Raw genomic sequence first — 13,449 nt, forward strand, 5'->3', positions numbered from 1 at the left:
CTGTTCCCTGACTAGTTTCAAATTGCAGGCTTGTTTTAAAGCTGATTAAACATTTCCCAGATCTGGATGATTATTCCCCATCAGTGACACTGCTGTGTGGTGCTGAAGGTAAAGGAACCCAATAAGGTGAACCTGCTTGCAATAAGAAATGGGATATGTTTGTTTTTGAAAAGGCAATGTCATATTACATAGAAATACTTAGAATTTTGCAGCACAGAAATAGACCACTTGGCCCAACTGCTCTCTGTTGGTGTTTATGCTGCACAAGTCTCAATTCCTACTTCATTTTTTCTTATCAACACATCTTTCTTTTCTTTTATCCCTCCATATTTATCTAACTTTCCCTTAAATACATCAGTGCTATTTGCCTCACTACTCAAAAGTTCCACACACTAACCACGCTCTAAGTAAAGATGTTCCTCCTGAAATAATTAAATTAAAAATATTTCAGAATTGTATTTTTCTGGAATGCTGTTCAGTCCATCACAGGGTGGGGCAGGAAGAAGTAGCAGAAGTAGACGAAGGACAGGGACCAGGGCGAGGAGAGTATTCTAAGAGCAGGGAGGGAGGTGAAGTGGGGAGATTTTGGGAGTGAATCAAAAAGCACAAGCAGCAGTGACTGGTCACTAGTACATCATCACGCACAGACACTGGGGAAGTTTTTTATCTTTCATGGGATGTGGGTGTCACTGGCAAGGCCAGCATTTGTTACTCATCCCTTAGCAGTTAAGGGCCTGAAGCCACATTTGGCTGGAACCAGGTAAGGACCGCAGATTGATGACAGAAAGACATTGAACCAGATGGGCTTTTATGATAATAGTTTCATGGTCAACATTACTGAGACTTGCTGTCAATTCCAGTTTTCTTCATCAGTTCATTGAATTTTTCAATTGAATTTAAATTACACGAACTGCCATTGTGGAACTTGAACAACTTCTTATCGTGTCCACGGACAGTCTATACATGGCCCAGCCAGAGCTGGACACATTTTTGCGCCTTGTTGTTGAAGTCGGCAAGATCTGTAACAGTGCAGGGTTCCTCTAGCGATAGGCATTGCAGGAGATGTTGCATAGTCTGTGGCTCAGTTCCACATTCACAAGTTGTCGGGCTGGTTGTATATCCCCATTTGCTTAGTGACACCTTTGAACGACCTACACCAGTCCTAAGTCTGTTACGGCACTTCCAGGTTGCCCAGTTGCAATTAGCTCCTGGGGGAAGGCTTTCATCCGGTAGAATTTCCATCGCTGGAGGTTGTTTCGAGACTGGCGAGCCGGTCTTTCCACAAGGCGATGCGGGCTTCAGATGGGGTTGATTGTAATGGAACAACACTGTTCATGAAGCTCTTCCTTGTCTTTAGGCGGCTGGGTGTAGGTGTATGACCATGTAGAGGGTGCCTCTCATCTGATGTTTGACGGAGTTGCTCTTTCTTGCTGGCTACCGTTCTTCTTATATCAGGGGGAGCGATACCCCACCAGGATATATAGGCTGTTGGTGTTTGTTGGTTTTAAACAACTTGTGATAAGTCGGCAGCTTGCATTCAGAACGGCATCCATCTTCTTAGCATGAGTAGATCTTTCCCATGCAGGGCAGGCGTATTCGGCAGTGGAATAGCAAAGAGCAAGTGCACTGGTTCGCAATGTTTTCGAGCTTGCTCCTCATTTTGTGTTAGTGAGCTTATTCAGGATGTTGTTTCGTGCACTCACTTTTGCCTTTGTCTTTTCGATGTGGTTCTTGAAGGTGAGGCATCTGTAAAGGGTGACTCCTAAGTAGATAGGGTGCTCGCAATGCGTCAGTGTTGCTCCACACCAGGTTACTTTAAGCTGGCATTTGGCTTCACGGTTTCTGAGGTGGAATGCACAAACTTGTGTCTTTGATGGGTTTGTGCGAAGGTGGTTTTCTTCATAGTAGGATGTTAGTCCCTCCAAGGCCTCAGAAAGCGTTTTCTCCACTGTGTTAAAATCAGTGCTTTGGGCAGTGACACATAAGTCATCAGCATATATAAAATATATATAATATATAATACTCATGTCCCTAGAGTATTAATCTGGGTCTCTGGATTACAAGTACAGTGACATTACTGCTGCAACACTGCCTTCCCAAGTAGTTTGAGGTGTCAGCTGTGGCTCAGTAGCACCCTTGCCTCAGTCAGAAGTTTATGGCACTGAGAGACTTGTACACACAATCTGGCTGTCTCTCCAATGCAATACCGAGAGTGCTATGCTCTTGGAGGTATTGTCTTTCAGGTGAGACAGTAAACCAAGGCTCTGTCTGCCCCACAAGTAAATGTAAAAGATCTCATGGCACTATTTTGAAGAACTGGGGACATCTCCTCCCTGGCCAATATTAATCAATCCACCAAGATAACTAAGGCAGATCATCTGGTTATTTTCTCATTGTCCCACCTTCCTAGCAATTTAACACCTGTGTTTCCTGCATTATAACAATGGCTCCATTTCAAAATTAATAACTGGTTTTAAAATGGTTTGGGACAAAAGGTACTATTTAATTGCAAGTTCTTCCTTTCTTAAAACTAAGTTAATTCCCCACTGTCCCCATCTGACTTTCCTTCTCCTTTTGGCATGGATGATATGAAATGTGTATCAGAAGTAATGTTCATCTACAAGCCATAGGACATTGTTGGTCTGAGGTGCTTGTGAATTGGATTTTACCAAGTCTGATTTTAGCACAAAGCTGAAACAAAATAGGTGTGGCAGATTAATGCATGTATATTTTGCCAGTCCTTATTGTTCTATCAGCAAACAGATTTAACAGATTATTGCTGCAGTCTTGGGCACATTGAAGAGGACTATATGATACAGAATGTTGTGTGTGCAGTGAGTGTTAAAACCTGCATTAACATTTCATAATTTCTATGGCATTTGTTTTGCAGGTTCAGCTGATTATTGAGCTCCTGTGGCCTCTTTTTCTCTTCTTTATATTAGTCTCGGTGCGTCAGTCCCATTTAGCATTTCAGCAGCATGAATGTAAGTAATATGGTGCTTAATACATGAATGCACTGTGTCCTAGTTTATCTCCACTATTTTCACCATTGTCTTGAAATCTGTGCTGGGGGTCAGTTCCCCAAGTGCTGCCTCTGGCTCTGGTATGGATGTAGGGAATTCTATTCCCTGACTTGTGTTCAACCCCAAGAATTACAGGAAAACAATGACTTCAAAAACCCAAATTATTCTGGTTAACCTTTTTAATTCATTCTGCACTACAATGGGTTCTGCAAATGCTTCGTTCTGGGGCCTTATGTAAGTGGCCATTCATAATGTGTGAACTTTGAAAGTAATTGTCAGCAGGATGGTTAACTTTGGATGTGGGGTTAAGGAATTATTTTGTGCGTTGAGATGAGAGAAAGCTATCATATGAGTTTACTGTGCTTATCATGGGATTCTGATCCATGTCCAAACCCTCCCTTCGCTCCATCCCCCTTCCCCTCATAGGAGAGGTAAAAAAGCAGTTGCAGCCAGTTCTGTTAAAATTCCTCACCAACTCCAGGAGGCCACGAACACATTGTTTATTTCTCAAACCCTCCCTCCTTCTGCCTTGACCTTGTCGCTTTCTAAAGCCGAACTCAATGCTGTCCTGCCTTCACCAGATTCCAGCATGAATCCTTGGATAGTAATCAGAAACGGGAACTCTTTATTTTAAAAAAACACCTAATTCAAAACAGAAACCCAGTTTTGAATCTGAGGGCACCTTGCCTCATGGCTCAGTACCTTACTTGGTGGTAAGTTTATCCTCTGAGCCATCAGGATTATTAAAAATATGTAGCAACATTACCCCCAAAGAGTATATATGTGGTCTGATACCATGTGATATGAGGCTGCTTGTGTAATATATGGGTGTTACATATGTTGACACACATATTTATCATGAGCTTAGCATATAGGCATGTGGAAGCTTGTGTAATTTATAGTTTCATGTGTGTACATGTAATATAGTGCTGTGCAATGCATATGTTGCATACAACATCAGTACTCCATCTTTCAGAGGAAGTGAAGCCAGTGTGAGCAGCTAGTAAACCCTGACTATAAAAATGTAGCCACACTGAAGAATATTGTCCAATGAGCTGGGCCTTATGCCATGAAATAAGTTGATCCAGAGCATAAGGGTTTTGCCAACATTGGAGTGACTGGCAGCAGGCCAATGCACTAGGGTAAGTATCACTCTGTAGCTGATTGCCCATAATGGAATACTTAGAAATAAAAGATGCCCTGTGAACCAGATATTCAGGCTCTGAGTCCCTCACTGTTCATGGCTCTGTCTTTGCTGACTTTTATTCCAGTAGAATGTCTATACTTCTCTTGCAATTCATTTGGCACCATTCCAAATTTGAAAGGAATACATTTCTACTTTGTACTGGCTCCATACAGCCCCTGAACTGCCTTGCCAGCTGTCTAAGTGCTGTTTGAACAAGCTTTCTCTAGTTCAGCTGAAGCTTTCATTATGAGGTACATAGAATAATAATTTCCCCCAAGATTATTTTTAATCAGGTCCTGCTCTATAGCTGGGGAGGGAAGTAGCATTTTTCTATACTTCTTGAACTAGGACGTGGGCTCCTTGTTTGGGTTGAATAAATGGAGCTTTACTCTGTATGTAACCTTTACCTGACCTGATAGTGCTTGATAGGGCTAGTATAGATGGAGCTTTACTCTATTTAAGCTGTGCTGTACCTGACTTGGGTGTGTTTAATGGGTTAGTGTGAAGGAAACTTTACTTTGCATCTAATCCAAGTACTAGACCTGGGAATATTTAATAGCAGAAATAAAATAAGTTCCATTCTGTAGCATTAACTCTGCGTCTTGGAGATTATTTCTTGTTACAGTTGAGAATTTTGCTCAGTGACAGCTTAGACTTGCAGCTCTTAGTGGTCATTTTTCAAACAAAGTGCTACCATCAGGAGTGAATCTACAGTGCTCGATGGTGACAGTTGAGTTTTCTGTTTTGCTTAACCAACATGGAAATGCACATTGAGAAACTGGACTCCCAGCCTAGTATTTACTTCTCAATCACTTTTGATGGGTAGATTTTATCTCTGCTGGGTGAGCAATGCTCTAACATGTTCCTGACAGGTATAGTTTTGAGCTTGGTGGTAGTGAAATAGAAGTTTGCCTTCAGTGCATAGAAACATAGAAACTAGGAGTGTGAGTAGGCCATTCGGCCCTTCGCGCCTGCTCCTCCATTCATTATGATCATGGCTGACCATCTAACTCAATAGCCTGCTCCCGCTTTCTCCCCATATCCTTTGATCCCTTTCGCCCCAAGAGCTATATCTAATTTCTTCTTGAAAACATACAATGTTTTGGCCTCAACTACTTTCTGTGGTAGCAAATTTCACAGGCTCACCACTCTGGGTGAAGAAATTTCCCCTCATCTCAGTCCTAAATGGTCTACCCCATATCCTCAGACTGTGACCCCTGGTTCTGGACTCCCCTACCATCGGGAACACCCTTCCTGCGTCTACCCTGTCTAGTCCTGTTAGAATTTTATAGGTTTCTATGTGCATGGAAAGGACTCATGCACCAATTCTAGATTCTAATGTATTTGTACCTCAGTGAACACAAACAGCATTGCTACTTTGGGCAGAATCATTCCAGACTTGCACTAAGTGCGGTAGTGGGCGGGCAAAACAATGTTTTACCCACTGGCCACAATGGCGGATTTTCATGCCATATTGTCCGAAACCTGCTGCATTACTTATGCGTTCCCAGGAAACACGCCAGGTGCACATCACTTATGTGCTGTTGAGAAACACATCGGCATGCTTTCCCACCGACTTGGGCAGACAATCCAGCTGGGGGGTGGGGGGAATGAGTCCAGCGGGCTGGCCTTGTAATGATATGCTGATGTATTATAATGAGGTTCCTGACATCCAATGGCAGGAAATGCAGCCCGCCATTGGACGGGCTGAGCAGATGATTGCAAACTGGTTTCATGCTGTCGTGAAACCGATCGCGCCATATTGTCCGCTTATGCCACCAAATATGCCTGACACCGGCGGGCACAGAAAATCCTGGCCTTTATTTTTGCACCCACTCCTATAGACTGTTTGCTGATGACTGATTTTTCACACTTGGGCCCGGATTTTCCCGTCGGAGAGCGGGGGGCAGGGCCGTCACCACACCCCATTTAAATTTCCAGGTGGGCGGGGGCGCAACAAAATCAGCTGTACACCCGCCGACCTGTCAATGGCCAATTGAAGCCATTGACAAGATCATTTAAGTAATTAATGGACCTGCCCGTCCAGCCATAAGGTTGGCGAGCAGGCCAGGAGCCCTGGCGGGCATTAGAAAAAGCACGAAACCTCATCCATGGGTGGGATGAGATTTCATGTAGGTTTTTAAAAATTTAATTAGTGTTTGTCATCAAGTGTCACATGAGGGGACATGTCAAGGAATTTTTTTTCTATTTTTTTTACAGTAGATCCAATCTCCCTGAGGCAGCACTTTGCCTCAGGGAGATGAGTGTGCTCCTTTGTGTGCATGTGTGAAAGAGTGCACTCTCGGGTTAAGGAATCCCCCCCTGTCTGCACAGGGAGCGCATAGCGCTTCCGTGCGGATGTCATGCTGGGCGGGCCTTAATTGGCCCGCCCATGTAAAATGGCGACGAGGCACATCTCCGCGCGCCTGCTCTTCAACTCTTTCCCCTCCCCGACGGGGGGGTGGAATTCTGCCTTTATAGCTAGGCCTTCCAGGCGCACCATGTTTAAAGTTCAATATTAGTTGTGTTTACTGTTTTCTACCCAATGTAACTAACGATGTCTAGGAAATAAAAACTGAGTGGGAAAGGGTTGAAGTTTAGCTTTCATTTGGCTTCACAGTTCACTCATTTCTCTTAACAGGTCATTTTCCAAACAAAGCATTACCATCAGCAGGGACATTACCATGGATACAGGGAATCATCTGTAATATTGAAAATCCTTGCTTCCCGCATGCTACACCCGGAGAAACTCCAAGAGTTGTGGGGAATTTCAACCAATCTATGTAAGTAATGTCAGAACATATTCTGTTTCATCTCAAAGTATCTGTATTCAAACAATTCAGAGCAGCAATGAATAAATGCTGAACTAGCACAGCCAGGGACAATAGAATACAAGCCAGAGGAAGTTGAGATCAAACTGTATAGAGCTCTGGTCAGGCTGCAGTTTGAGTTCTGGTCACCAAGTTATGAGACACATTCCTAAAGCTGGAGCCAGTACTGGGGGGGGATCCACGAGACTGATCTCCATTGTCGGTATCTGAGATATGAGGAAAGATTGGAGAGATTTTGAGGCTGAATTTTCTGTTTGGGGTTGGGACCTCTATGTCTGGATCAAATGTGGGTCCCAACCCTGCACTGTAGGAATAGTCACATGACATGATTTTTGCAAGATTGACCAAATAATGGCCAGATGGCACTCATTGTCCAAATAAGAATGGCAGATGGGCTCCCAAGGCTGAAGGGCCAGTAGGAGGCTCTCCAACAATGGCATATCAGCAGTCTTAAAAGGTGGGAGCTGTTGATTCCTACATCGAGGGAAAGCGCCTGGCGTTGGAGACGTCCTCTGAAGACTAGGTGATAAAATTTTAAATTACAAAAGGTCACAGCTGCTTGGCTGTGATTGTGAAGGGGTAACCCTTCCAGTGTACAGCAAGTGGCCATAGCTGTAGCCTGACACCCATGATGGGTATGGATGGAGGAGACCCTAACAGGATGAAGCATGGCCTCCCATCCACCCCTGCAAAAAGCAGGAGGCCACCTTGTTTAATAGATCATGTTTTGGTCACAGTGTAGAACCTGTCTGCCAACTGGAAAATTCCAATTGGCACAGGAAAGAGACTTAATAGGGCCCTTAACTGATCTTATTGGCTACCTGACACTCGTGGCCAAGGAGTCATCTTACCTCGACCCAGCCTTTTTCAAAATGGCTCCAGATCGGGACTGTGCTGGCTAACTGGCACGCTCACTAATGGGAGGAAATTCCAGGCCCACCTGCCTCCAGTCTCACCCCATTGGGCCTCGGAAGTCCAACCCTTAGACTTTTCTGTTTGGAAACAAGCAGTCTGAGGGGTGATCTAAAGGTAAATAAAATTATAAATGAAATGGAAACGTTTAACCCAGAATATTACCTTAAATTAGAGGGTAGAACAGGGGACACAGGCTCAAACCTATGGAAAGTACATTGTTATTAAACTGGAAAATTCTTCATACAAGTTGATCAATGTCTGGAATCCACTTCCAGATGGAATAGTTGAGGTGAAAAGCCCTGGAATCATTTAAGAACCAATTAGATTCAAACAATTAAGATTTTTTTTGACAGAATTTAGATGGGCCGAAATAGCTTTCCTATTATCTAGTGGTTAATTTCTGGTCTCTCTGATCTTATTATTCAGTTTTGTTCCCCAGTCCTATTTTTGGATCAATGATGTGCTCTGTTTGAATGGGAGATGATCAGACAGCATACCCACAGCTTAAAGCTAAGGTTTCAGTTCATATTGTCATGTGAATCCAGCCAGTCCTGCCATGTGCAAACCTATGTGATACAAAGACCCAGAGCCCCACTGCGATTAGCAATAGGGATTCATTTCAGGACCCTGGTATTTTGGGTACCTGCATCATTACCAATGCTCTCTTGTGCCACTTTACCATCTTCCCACTCCTCATTGACCCACACCTCATCATGCTGCCCCCACCCCTGCCACCTACATCCCACAAATGCTGAACCCAGGGACAAGTAACAAAGCGCAATAGCATAAATTTACACACTGTAGTTGAAGTTAGCCAGTGATGTAAGGCTTTAACATCTTTGGAACAGTTGCTGCCATTAAAATGAGCCTGAGCTTATTCAGTTGCTGAGCCATACAGTGCATGAATTTCGCAAGCTTGATTACTGCTCTGTATTGAGTTAGCTGAACTCAAATGGGCAAGCATTAGGGGCTCTGATTGGCCTTTCCTCCCCTGGATTTTTCTTCACTTTTTAAACAAGGAACACAAGTATTTATGGGTATGTCTTTTTTCTCCTTTGTGCAGTGTTTCTCGTTTGCTTTCTGATGCTCAAAAGGTTCTACTTCACGCGACCCAGGACCACACTCTTCACAGCTTCCAACAACTCATCAGTGCATTGAAAAAATTCAGTGAAAACAGTCCTCCATTGTCTGGTATGAGTGCTTCTTGTTGATGCAAAAACTTGTTAATTATTTCTTGAATATCCCTATATGCTCTTTATCCAAGAATATTACCTATTGTTCCAATATTGCTTCATTTCTTCCATAGCCACATCTCCTTCCTGAGCAATTATCTCCAGCTCCATATCTGCAGTATTTTGCTTTTTGTATTGCTTCATTTCTTCTCTAGTAAGATACTTGTGGCTTAACCATAAGTTGTATAAATGTTCTGGGGTTTTAAAATAAACAAAAGGGGTAATTGTTTCAGGTGGACTTCTTTGTCTGATGGGGATGCCCTTTCTTTCAGTTTCACATCGGTAAACCTATTGCTTATTTCCAACGAATATATATTAAAAAAGGAATATTTGTGAACTGATGTCAATTCGCAGTGACCGAGCTGAAAAGCATCAGTTGGAATATGGAGCTGGATCCACTCAGTTGAAATTAAAGATCAATAATGTAAACAAAACCTAGGCTCTGCTCAATTTGTCGGCCTGAGTTTGAAGTTCTATTATTCTTCAGGACCTCTAGTAAGGTTGTGGTAGTGTGTCTGAGCTTAGGCTGTCACTTGTTGTTCTTATTCGTGTAGTGTAAGTCTCTGAGGGAATCGAGAGATATGGGAAGGGGGTGGGAAAGTGGTGTTGAAGTCCAAGATCAGCCATGATATTGAACGGTGCAGCAGGTTCGATGGGCCACATGGTCTTCTGCTCCTATCCCTCTTTCTTGTGTGAAAGAGATAATGAAGTATTACACTTGAATTATTTTGAAGTGCAGTGACTTGGTATATGGGTAAACGTGGCAGCTATTCTGTGCTACTAATTTTCATCTTCACTTTATAGAGCACAAAATCCAGTGCACAATTTTTAAATTAATGCAAAGAAAATTCTAAATTATCTGTGACTCTATTTTCTCAATGTCTCACTTTCTATTATTCTTCATTGACTCTAGGGTTGTAATTTTACATGCAGGCTCTCAATAAGAAAAAAATTATGCAAAATATACCAACGATTGAGGAAGCCACCTTTGTAACTAGTCATCATATCTGCAATGACAGAAGCTAAGTGAGGCAGTGTTTCCCTGCCCCATGATATCCTGTTGCATCATTTAACTTATTCAGTGGCTGCATTGAACCAAAGAGGTGTTTAATTGGCCACTAATGTGTGTAAAGTGAAAGATGCTGAGGGTAGGATTTGGGGAGAATATTCTTCTGAATTTTGTCACTTACTATTCAGATGTGCTCCCACTGTGTTTATCCCAATAGTTCTGTATACATCATTACAGATTTTTTTTTTGGGGGAGGAGGTTATAGGGCTACATTGTCAAGACATTCAGCTGTTTCTGCTGAGTCTAGTTTGACAGATGCTGTCTGCAGAATCTGGCGTGGAAAATAATAAAACTAATGACCTGAATTTGGAGCGCCATGAATGGGGCTCCATACCGGTTTCTCTCATCTATCCTTGTGTGAATCGGGAAGGAGGATCCTGCATTTATCTTACCTGTTGTGACTTTGAGGTGCCTGTACTTTTGAAGTGTTGTGTCACCATTGAATGTAGGGAAACATGGCAGCCAATTTCCAAATAAGTTCCCACAAATGGCCGAGATAAATGGGTATTTTTGTGCTGTTGGTTCAGGGATGAATGTTGGCCAAGACACCAGGAGAACTCCCCCACTGTTCTTCAAATAGTGGCATAGGATATTTCACATCATGGCATAAGATATTATCTTTCGGACAAGGCAGACAGATCCTAGGTTTAACAACTCATCTGGAAGACAGCACTTCTAGTATAGAACTCCCTCAGTGCTGCACAACTAGTATGTTGAGCCGATTACGTGCTCTGGTTTCTATAGAGCCACTTAAATACACATCCTTCTGACTGTGAGGCACGAGTGCTCCCAGAGAGCCATGGCTGACATTATATAAAACTCCATGGGCTGAATTATCACCCCATATGGTGGAGAGTACGGAGGAGGGCTTGCCTGAAAATGCACACCAGTAGCTGACATGCCCATTTGTCAATGACACCCCTCCCCAAGCCATTTTCCCAGAGTGGGGATCAGCATTGGATGGGCTACACACCTGCAAACAATGGGTAGCTAACTGAGGTAGATAAATGGCCACGTAAAACCAATTAACAGAGATTGACTAGAATTTTCAATCCTTGCTCTGTGGCTCAGTTCATAGCACCCTCGCCTTTGAATCAGAGGGTTGTGGGTTCATGTCCCACTCCCGGAAAACCAAGAATTGTGATTGTACTCGAAAGAAGTTGCAATCTGTGACTGGTGGTAACTCGAAAGAGTTTCATATCTCCCCAGAGGTGTCAGCTGTGGCTCAGTGCATAGCACCCTCGCCTCTGAATCAGAGGGTTGTGGGTTCATGTCCCACTCCCGGAAACCAAGAACTGTGATTGTACTCGAAAGAGCTGCAATCTGTGACTGTTGATAACTCGAAAGAGTTTCATATCTCCCCAGAGGTGTCAGCTGTGGCTCAGTTCATAGCACCCTCGCCTTTGAGTCAGAGGGTTGTGGGTTCATGTCCCACTCCCGGAAACCAAGAACTGTGATTGTACTCGAAAGAGTTGCAATCTGTGACTGTTGATAACTCGAAAGAGTTTCATATCTCCCCAGAGGTGTCAGCTGTGGCTCAGTTCATAGCACCCTCACCTTTGAATCAGAGGGTTGTGGGTTCATGTCCCACTCCCGGAAACCAAGAACTGTGATTGTACTCGAAAGAGTTGCAATCTGTGACTGTTGATAACTCAAAAGAGTTTCATATCTCCCCACCCCTCAACAGGATTCAACCAAGTATGTCAAAGAGCCCCAGTAAACCTGCAATTAATGGGAGTCAAGAACTCTCCACTATTGGAATCTTACCTGAAATTGATTGTCATAGCATCAGAATTTTGCTGCAAGAATTCCTTAGAGAAGCATCCTCAGCCCAAGCATTTTCAGCTATTTCATCAAGCTGCCTTTTTCATAAGATCAGGAGTGGGGCTGATTTTATGTTTTGCCTCCATGTGCAACTGTTCCAATAACGATGCAGCCCATGCCCGGCTGTAGCCGGAAGTGAACAACATGCAGCTTTGGGCTGATCAACAGCAGGGGCAATTGTACCAGTCAGTGATCACTTCGGATACAAGAAAGCCAACCTTCTCCACTCACCTTCAACAGCAATGCTTGAGTCCCTTTTTATTATCAATATCTTGGAAACACCATTGACTAGGAACTTAAATGGATCAACCATATCAACAATTTGGTTGAGAGCGGGACAACAGCTAAGCACCATGTGATATTTGGCTCACTGCCTGACCACTATCACCCCTGTATTCTCCCAATCATTGACAAGATCCATCAGCTTAGGGCAGAGTCTGCATTCAGTTGGATGGGTGTAGCCACAAAAACACTCTGAGCTCAACATCTGTCAGGAGTGAGCAGTTTGTTTAATAAATACCTTTGCCACAGGAATTTATTCACTCTTCCACCAATGGCACACTGTGGTGACGGGGGGCACTATCTCCCGAATGCAATGCAGTTGTAACTTCAGCGCTGAGATAAGCAAGAGAAGAACATTCTGTGGGAAGATTGTCATTTCCCTATTCCTGACACATCACTATTCATCACTGGTTCAATGTCTCAAAATTCTCTACATTGTGGGAGCATCGCCATTCGAGGAGAAGGCTAAAAATCATCTCAGGATGGGCATTAAATAAGATTTGCCAGTGTTACTCCTTCCATCCCAGCCCCCACACTGTCCAGAGAAACAACTCTTGAAAATAAATTAATTTGAGGATTTGGCTTAGTGTTGTTCTCAGGCCTCTGGTTCCCAATACACAGCTGCTGCCACCACCAGAACAAATTTGCTGTCTGTCAGGAAGATATAATAATTCTCATAATGTTATTGGAATTTATTGTAAAATAGTGGTGTCTGTGCGTGTGTGTGAGATTTAATTGGATTAATTGCAGCTGGTCTAAGGCTTTGATGTAAACATGGGAGAAGTTTAGAATGTAAGCTGTAAAAGGACATTTGCATTTTTAAATAAACTAGATTGTTTTCAAAGGCAGGGTGAAATATATCACCTAGCCAGGTGAAGTTTAGAAAGTGTTTACTTTTCAAAGATTACTGGTAAAACTTATTGCTATGAGATATTTTTATTATCAGAAAGATAAAGTCCAAAGACATAGTGAAACAATGAGAGTTGCATTCAAAGGGGAAAATATGTATAAAGGAGCGAAGGCTGTGTGTAAGATCTAACAAGTGTGAAAAGCCTTTAACATCTATGCCTCAAGCTGCTGTCTTCAA

General features: G+C 43.1%; 1 protein-coding gene across 1 annotated transcript in view; it reads left to right on the plus strand.

Annotated features, from left to right (window-relative positions):
• The window catches only part of LOC144688311 (phospholipid-transporting ATPase ABCA1-like), a 71,465-nt gene that overhangs the window by 32,313 nt on the left and 25,703 nt on the right, over positions 1 to 13,449 (plus strand). Inside the window, exons 3-5 of the mRNA XM_078554741.1 lie at positions 2,891 to 2,984; positions 6,851 to 6,992; positions 9,019 to 9,146. Coding sequence (XP_078410867.1) covers positions 2,891 to 2,984; positions 6,851 to 6,992; positions 9,019 to 9,146 — 364 coding nt within the window. The remainder of the gene's footprint in view (positions 1 to 2,890; positions 2,985 to 6,850; positions 6,993 to 9,018; positions 9,147 to 13,449) is intronic.

The sequence above is a fragment of the Cetorhinus maximus genome, chromosome 13 (genome assembly GCF_964194155.1).
Source record: "Cetorhinus maximus chromosome 13, sCetMax3.hap1.1, whole genome shotgun sequence".
In the NCBI taxonomy this organism is placed as follows: domain Eukaryota; kingdom Metazoa; phylum Chordata; class Chondrichthyes; order Lamniformes; family Cetorhinidae; genus Cetorhinus; species Cetorhinus maximus.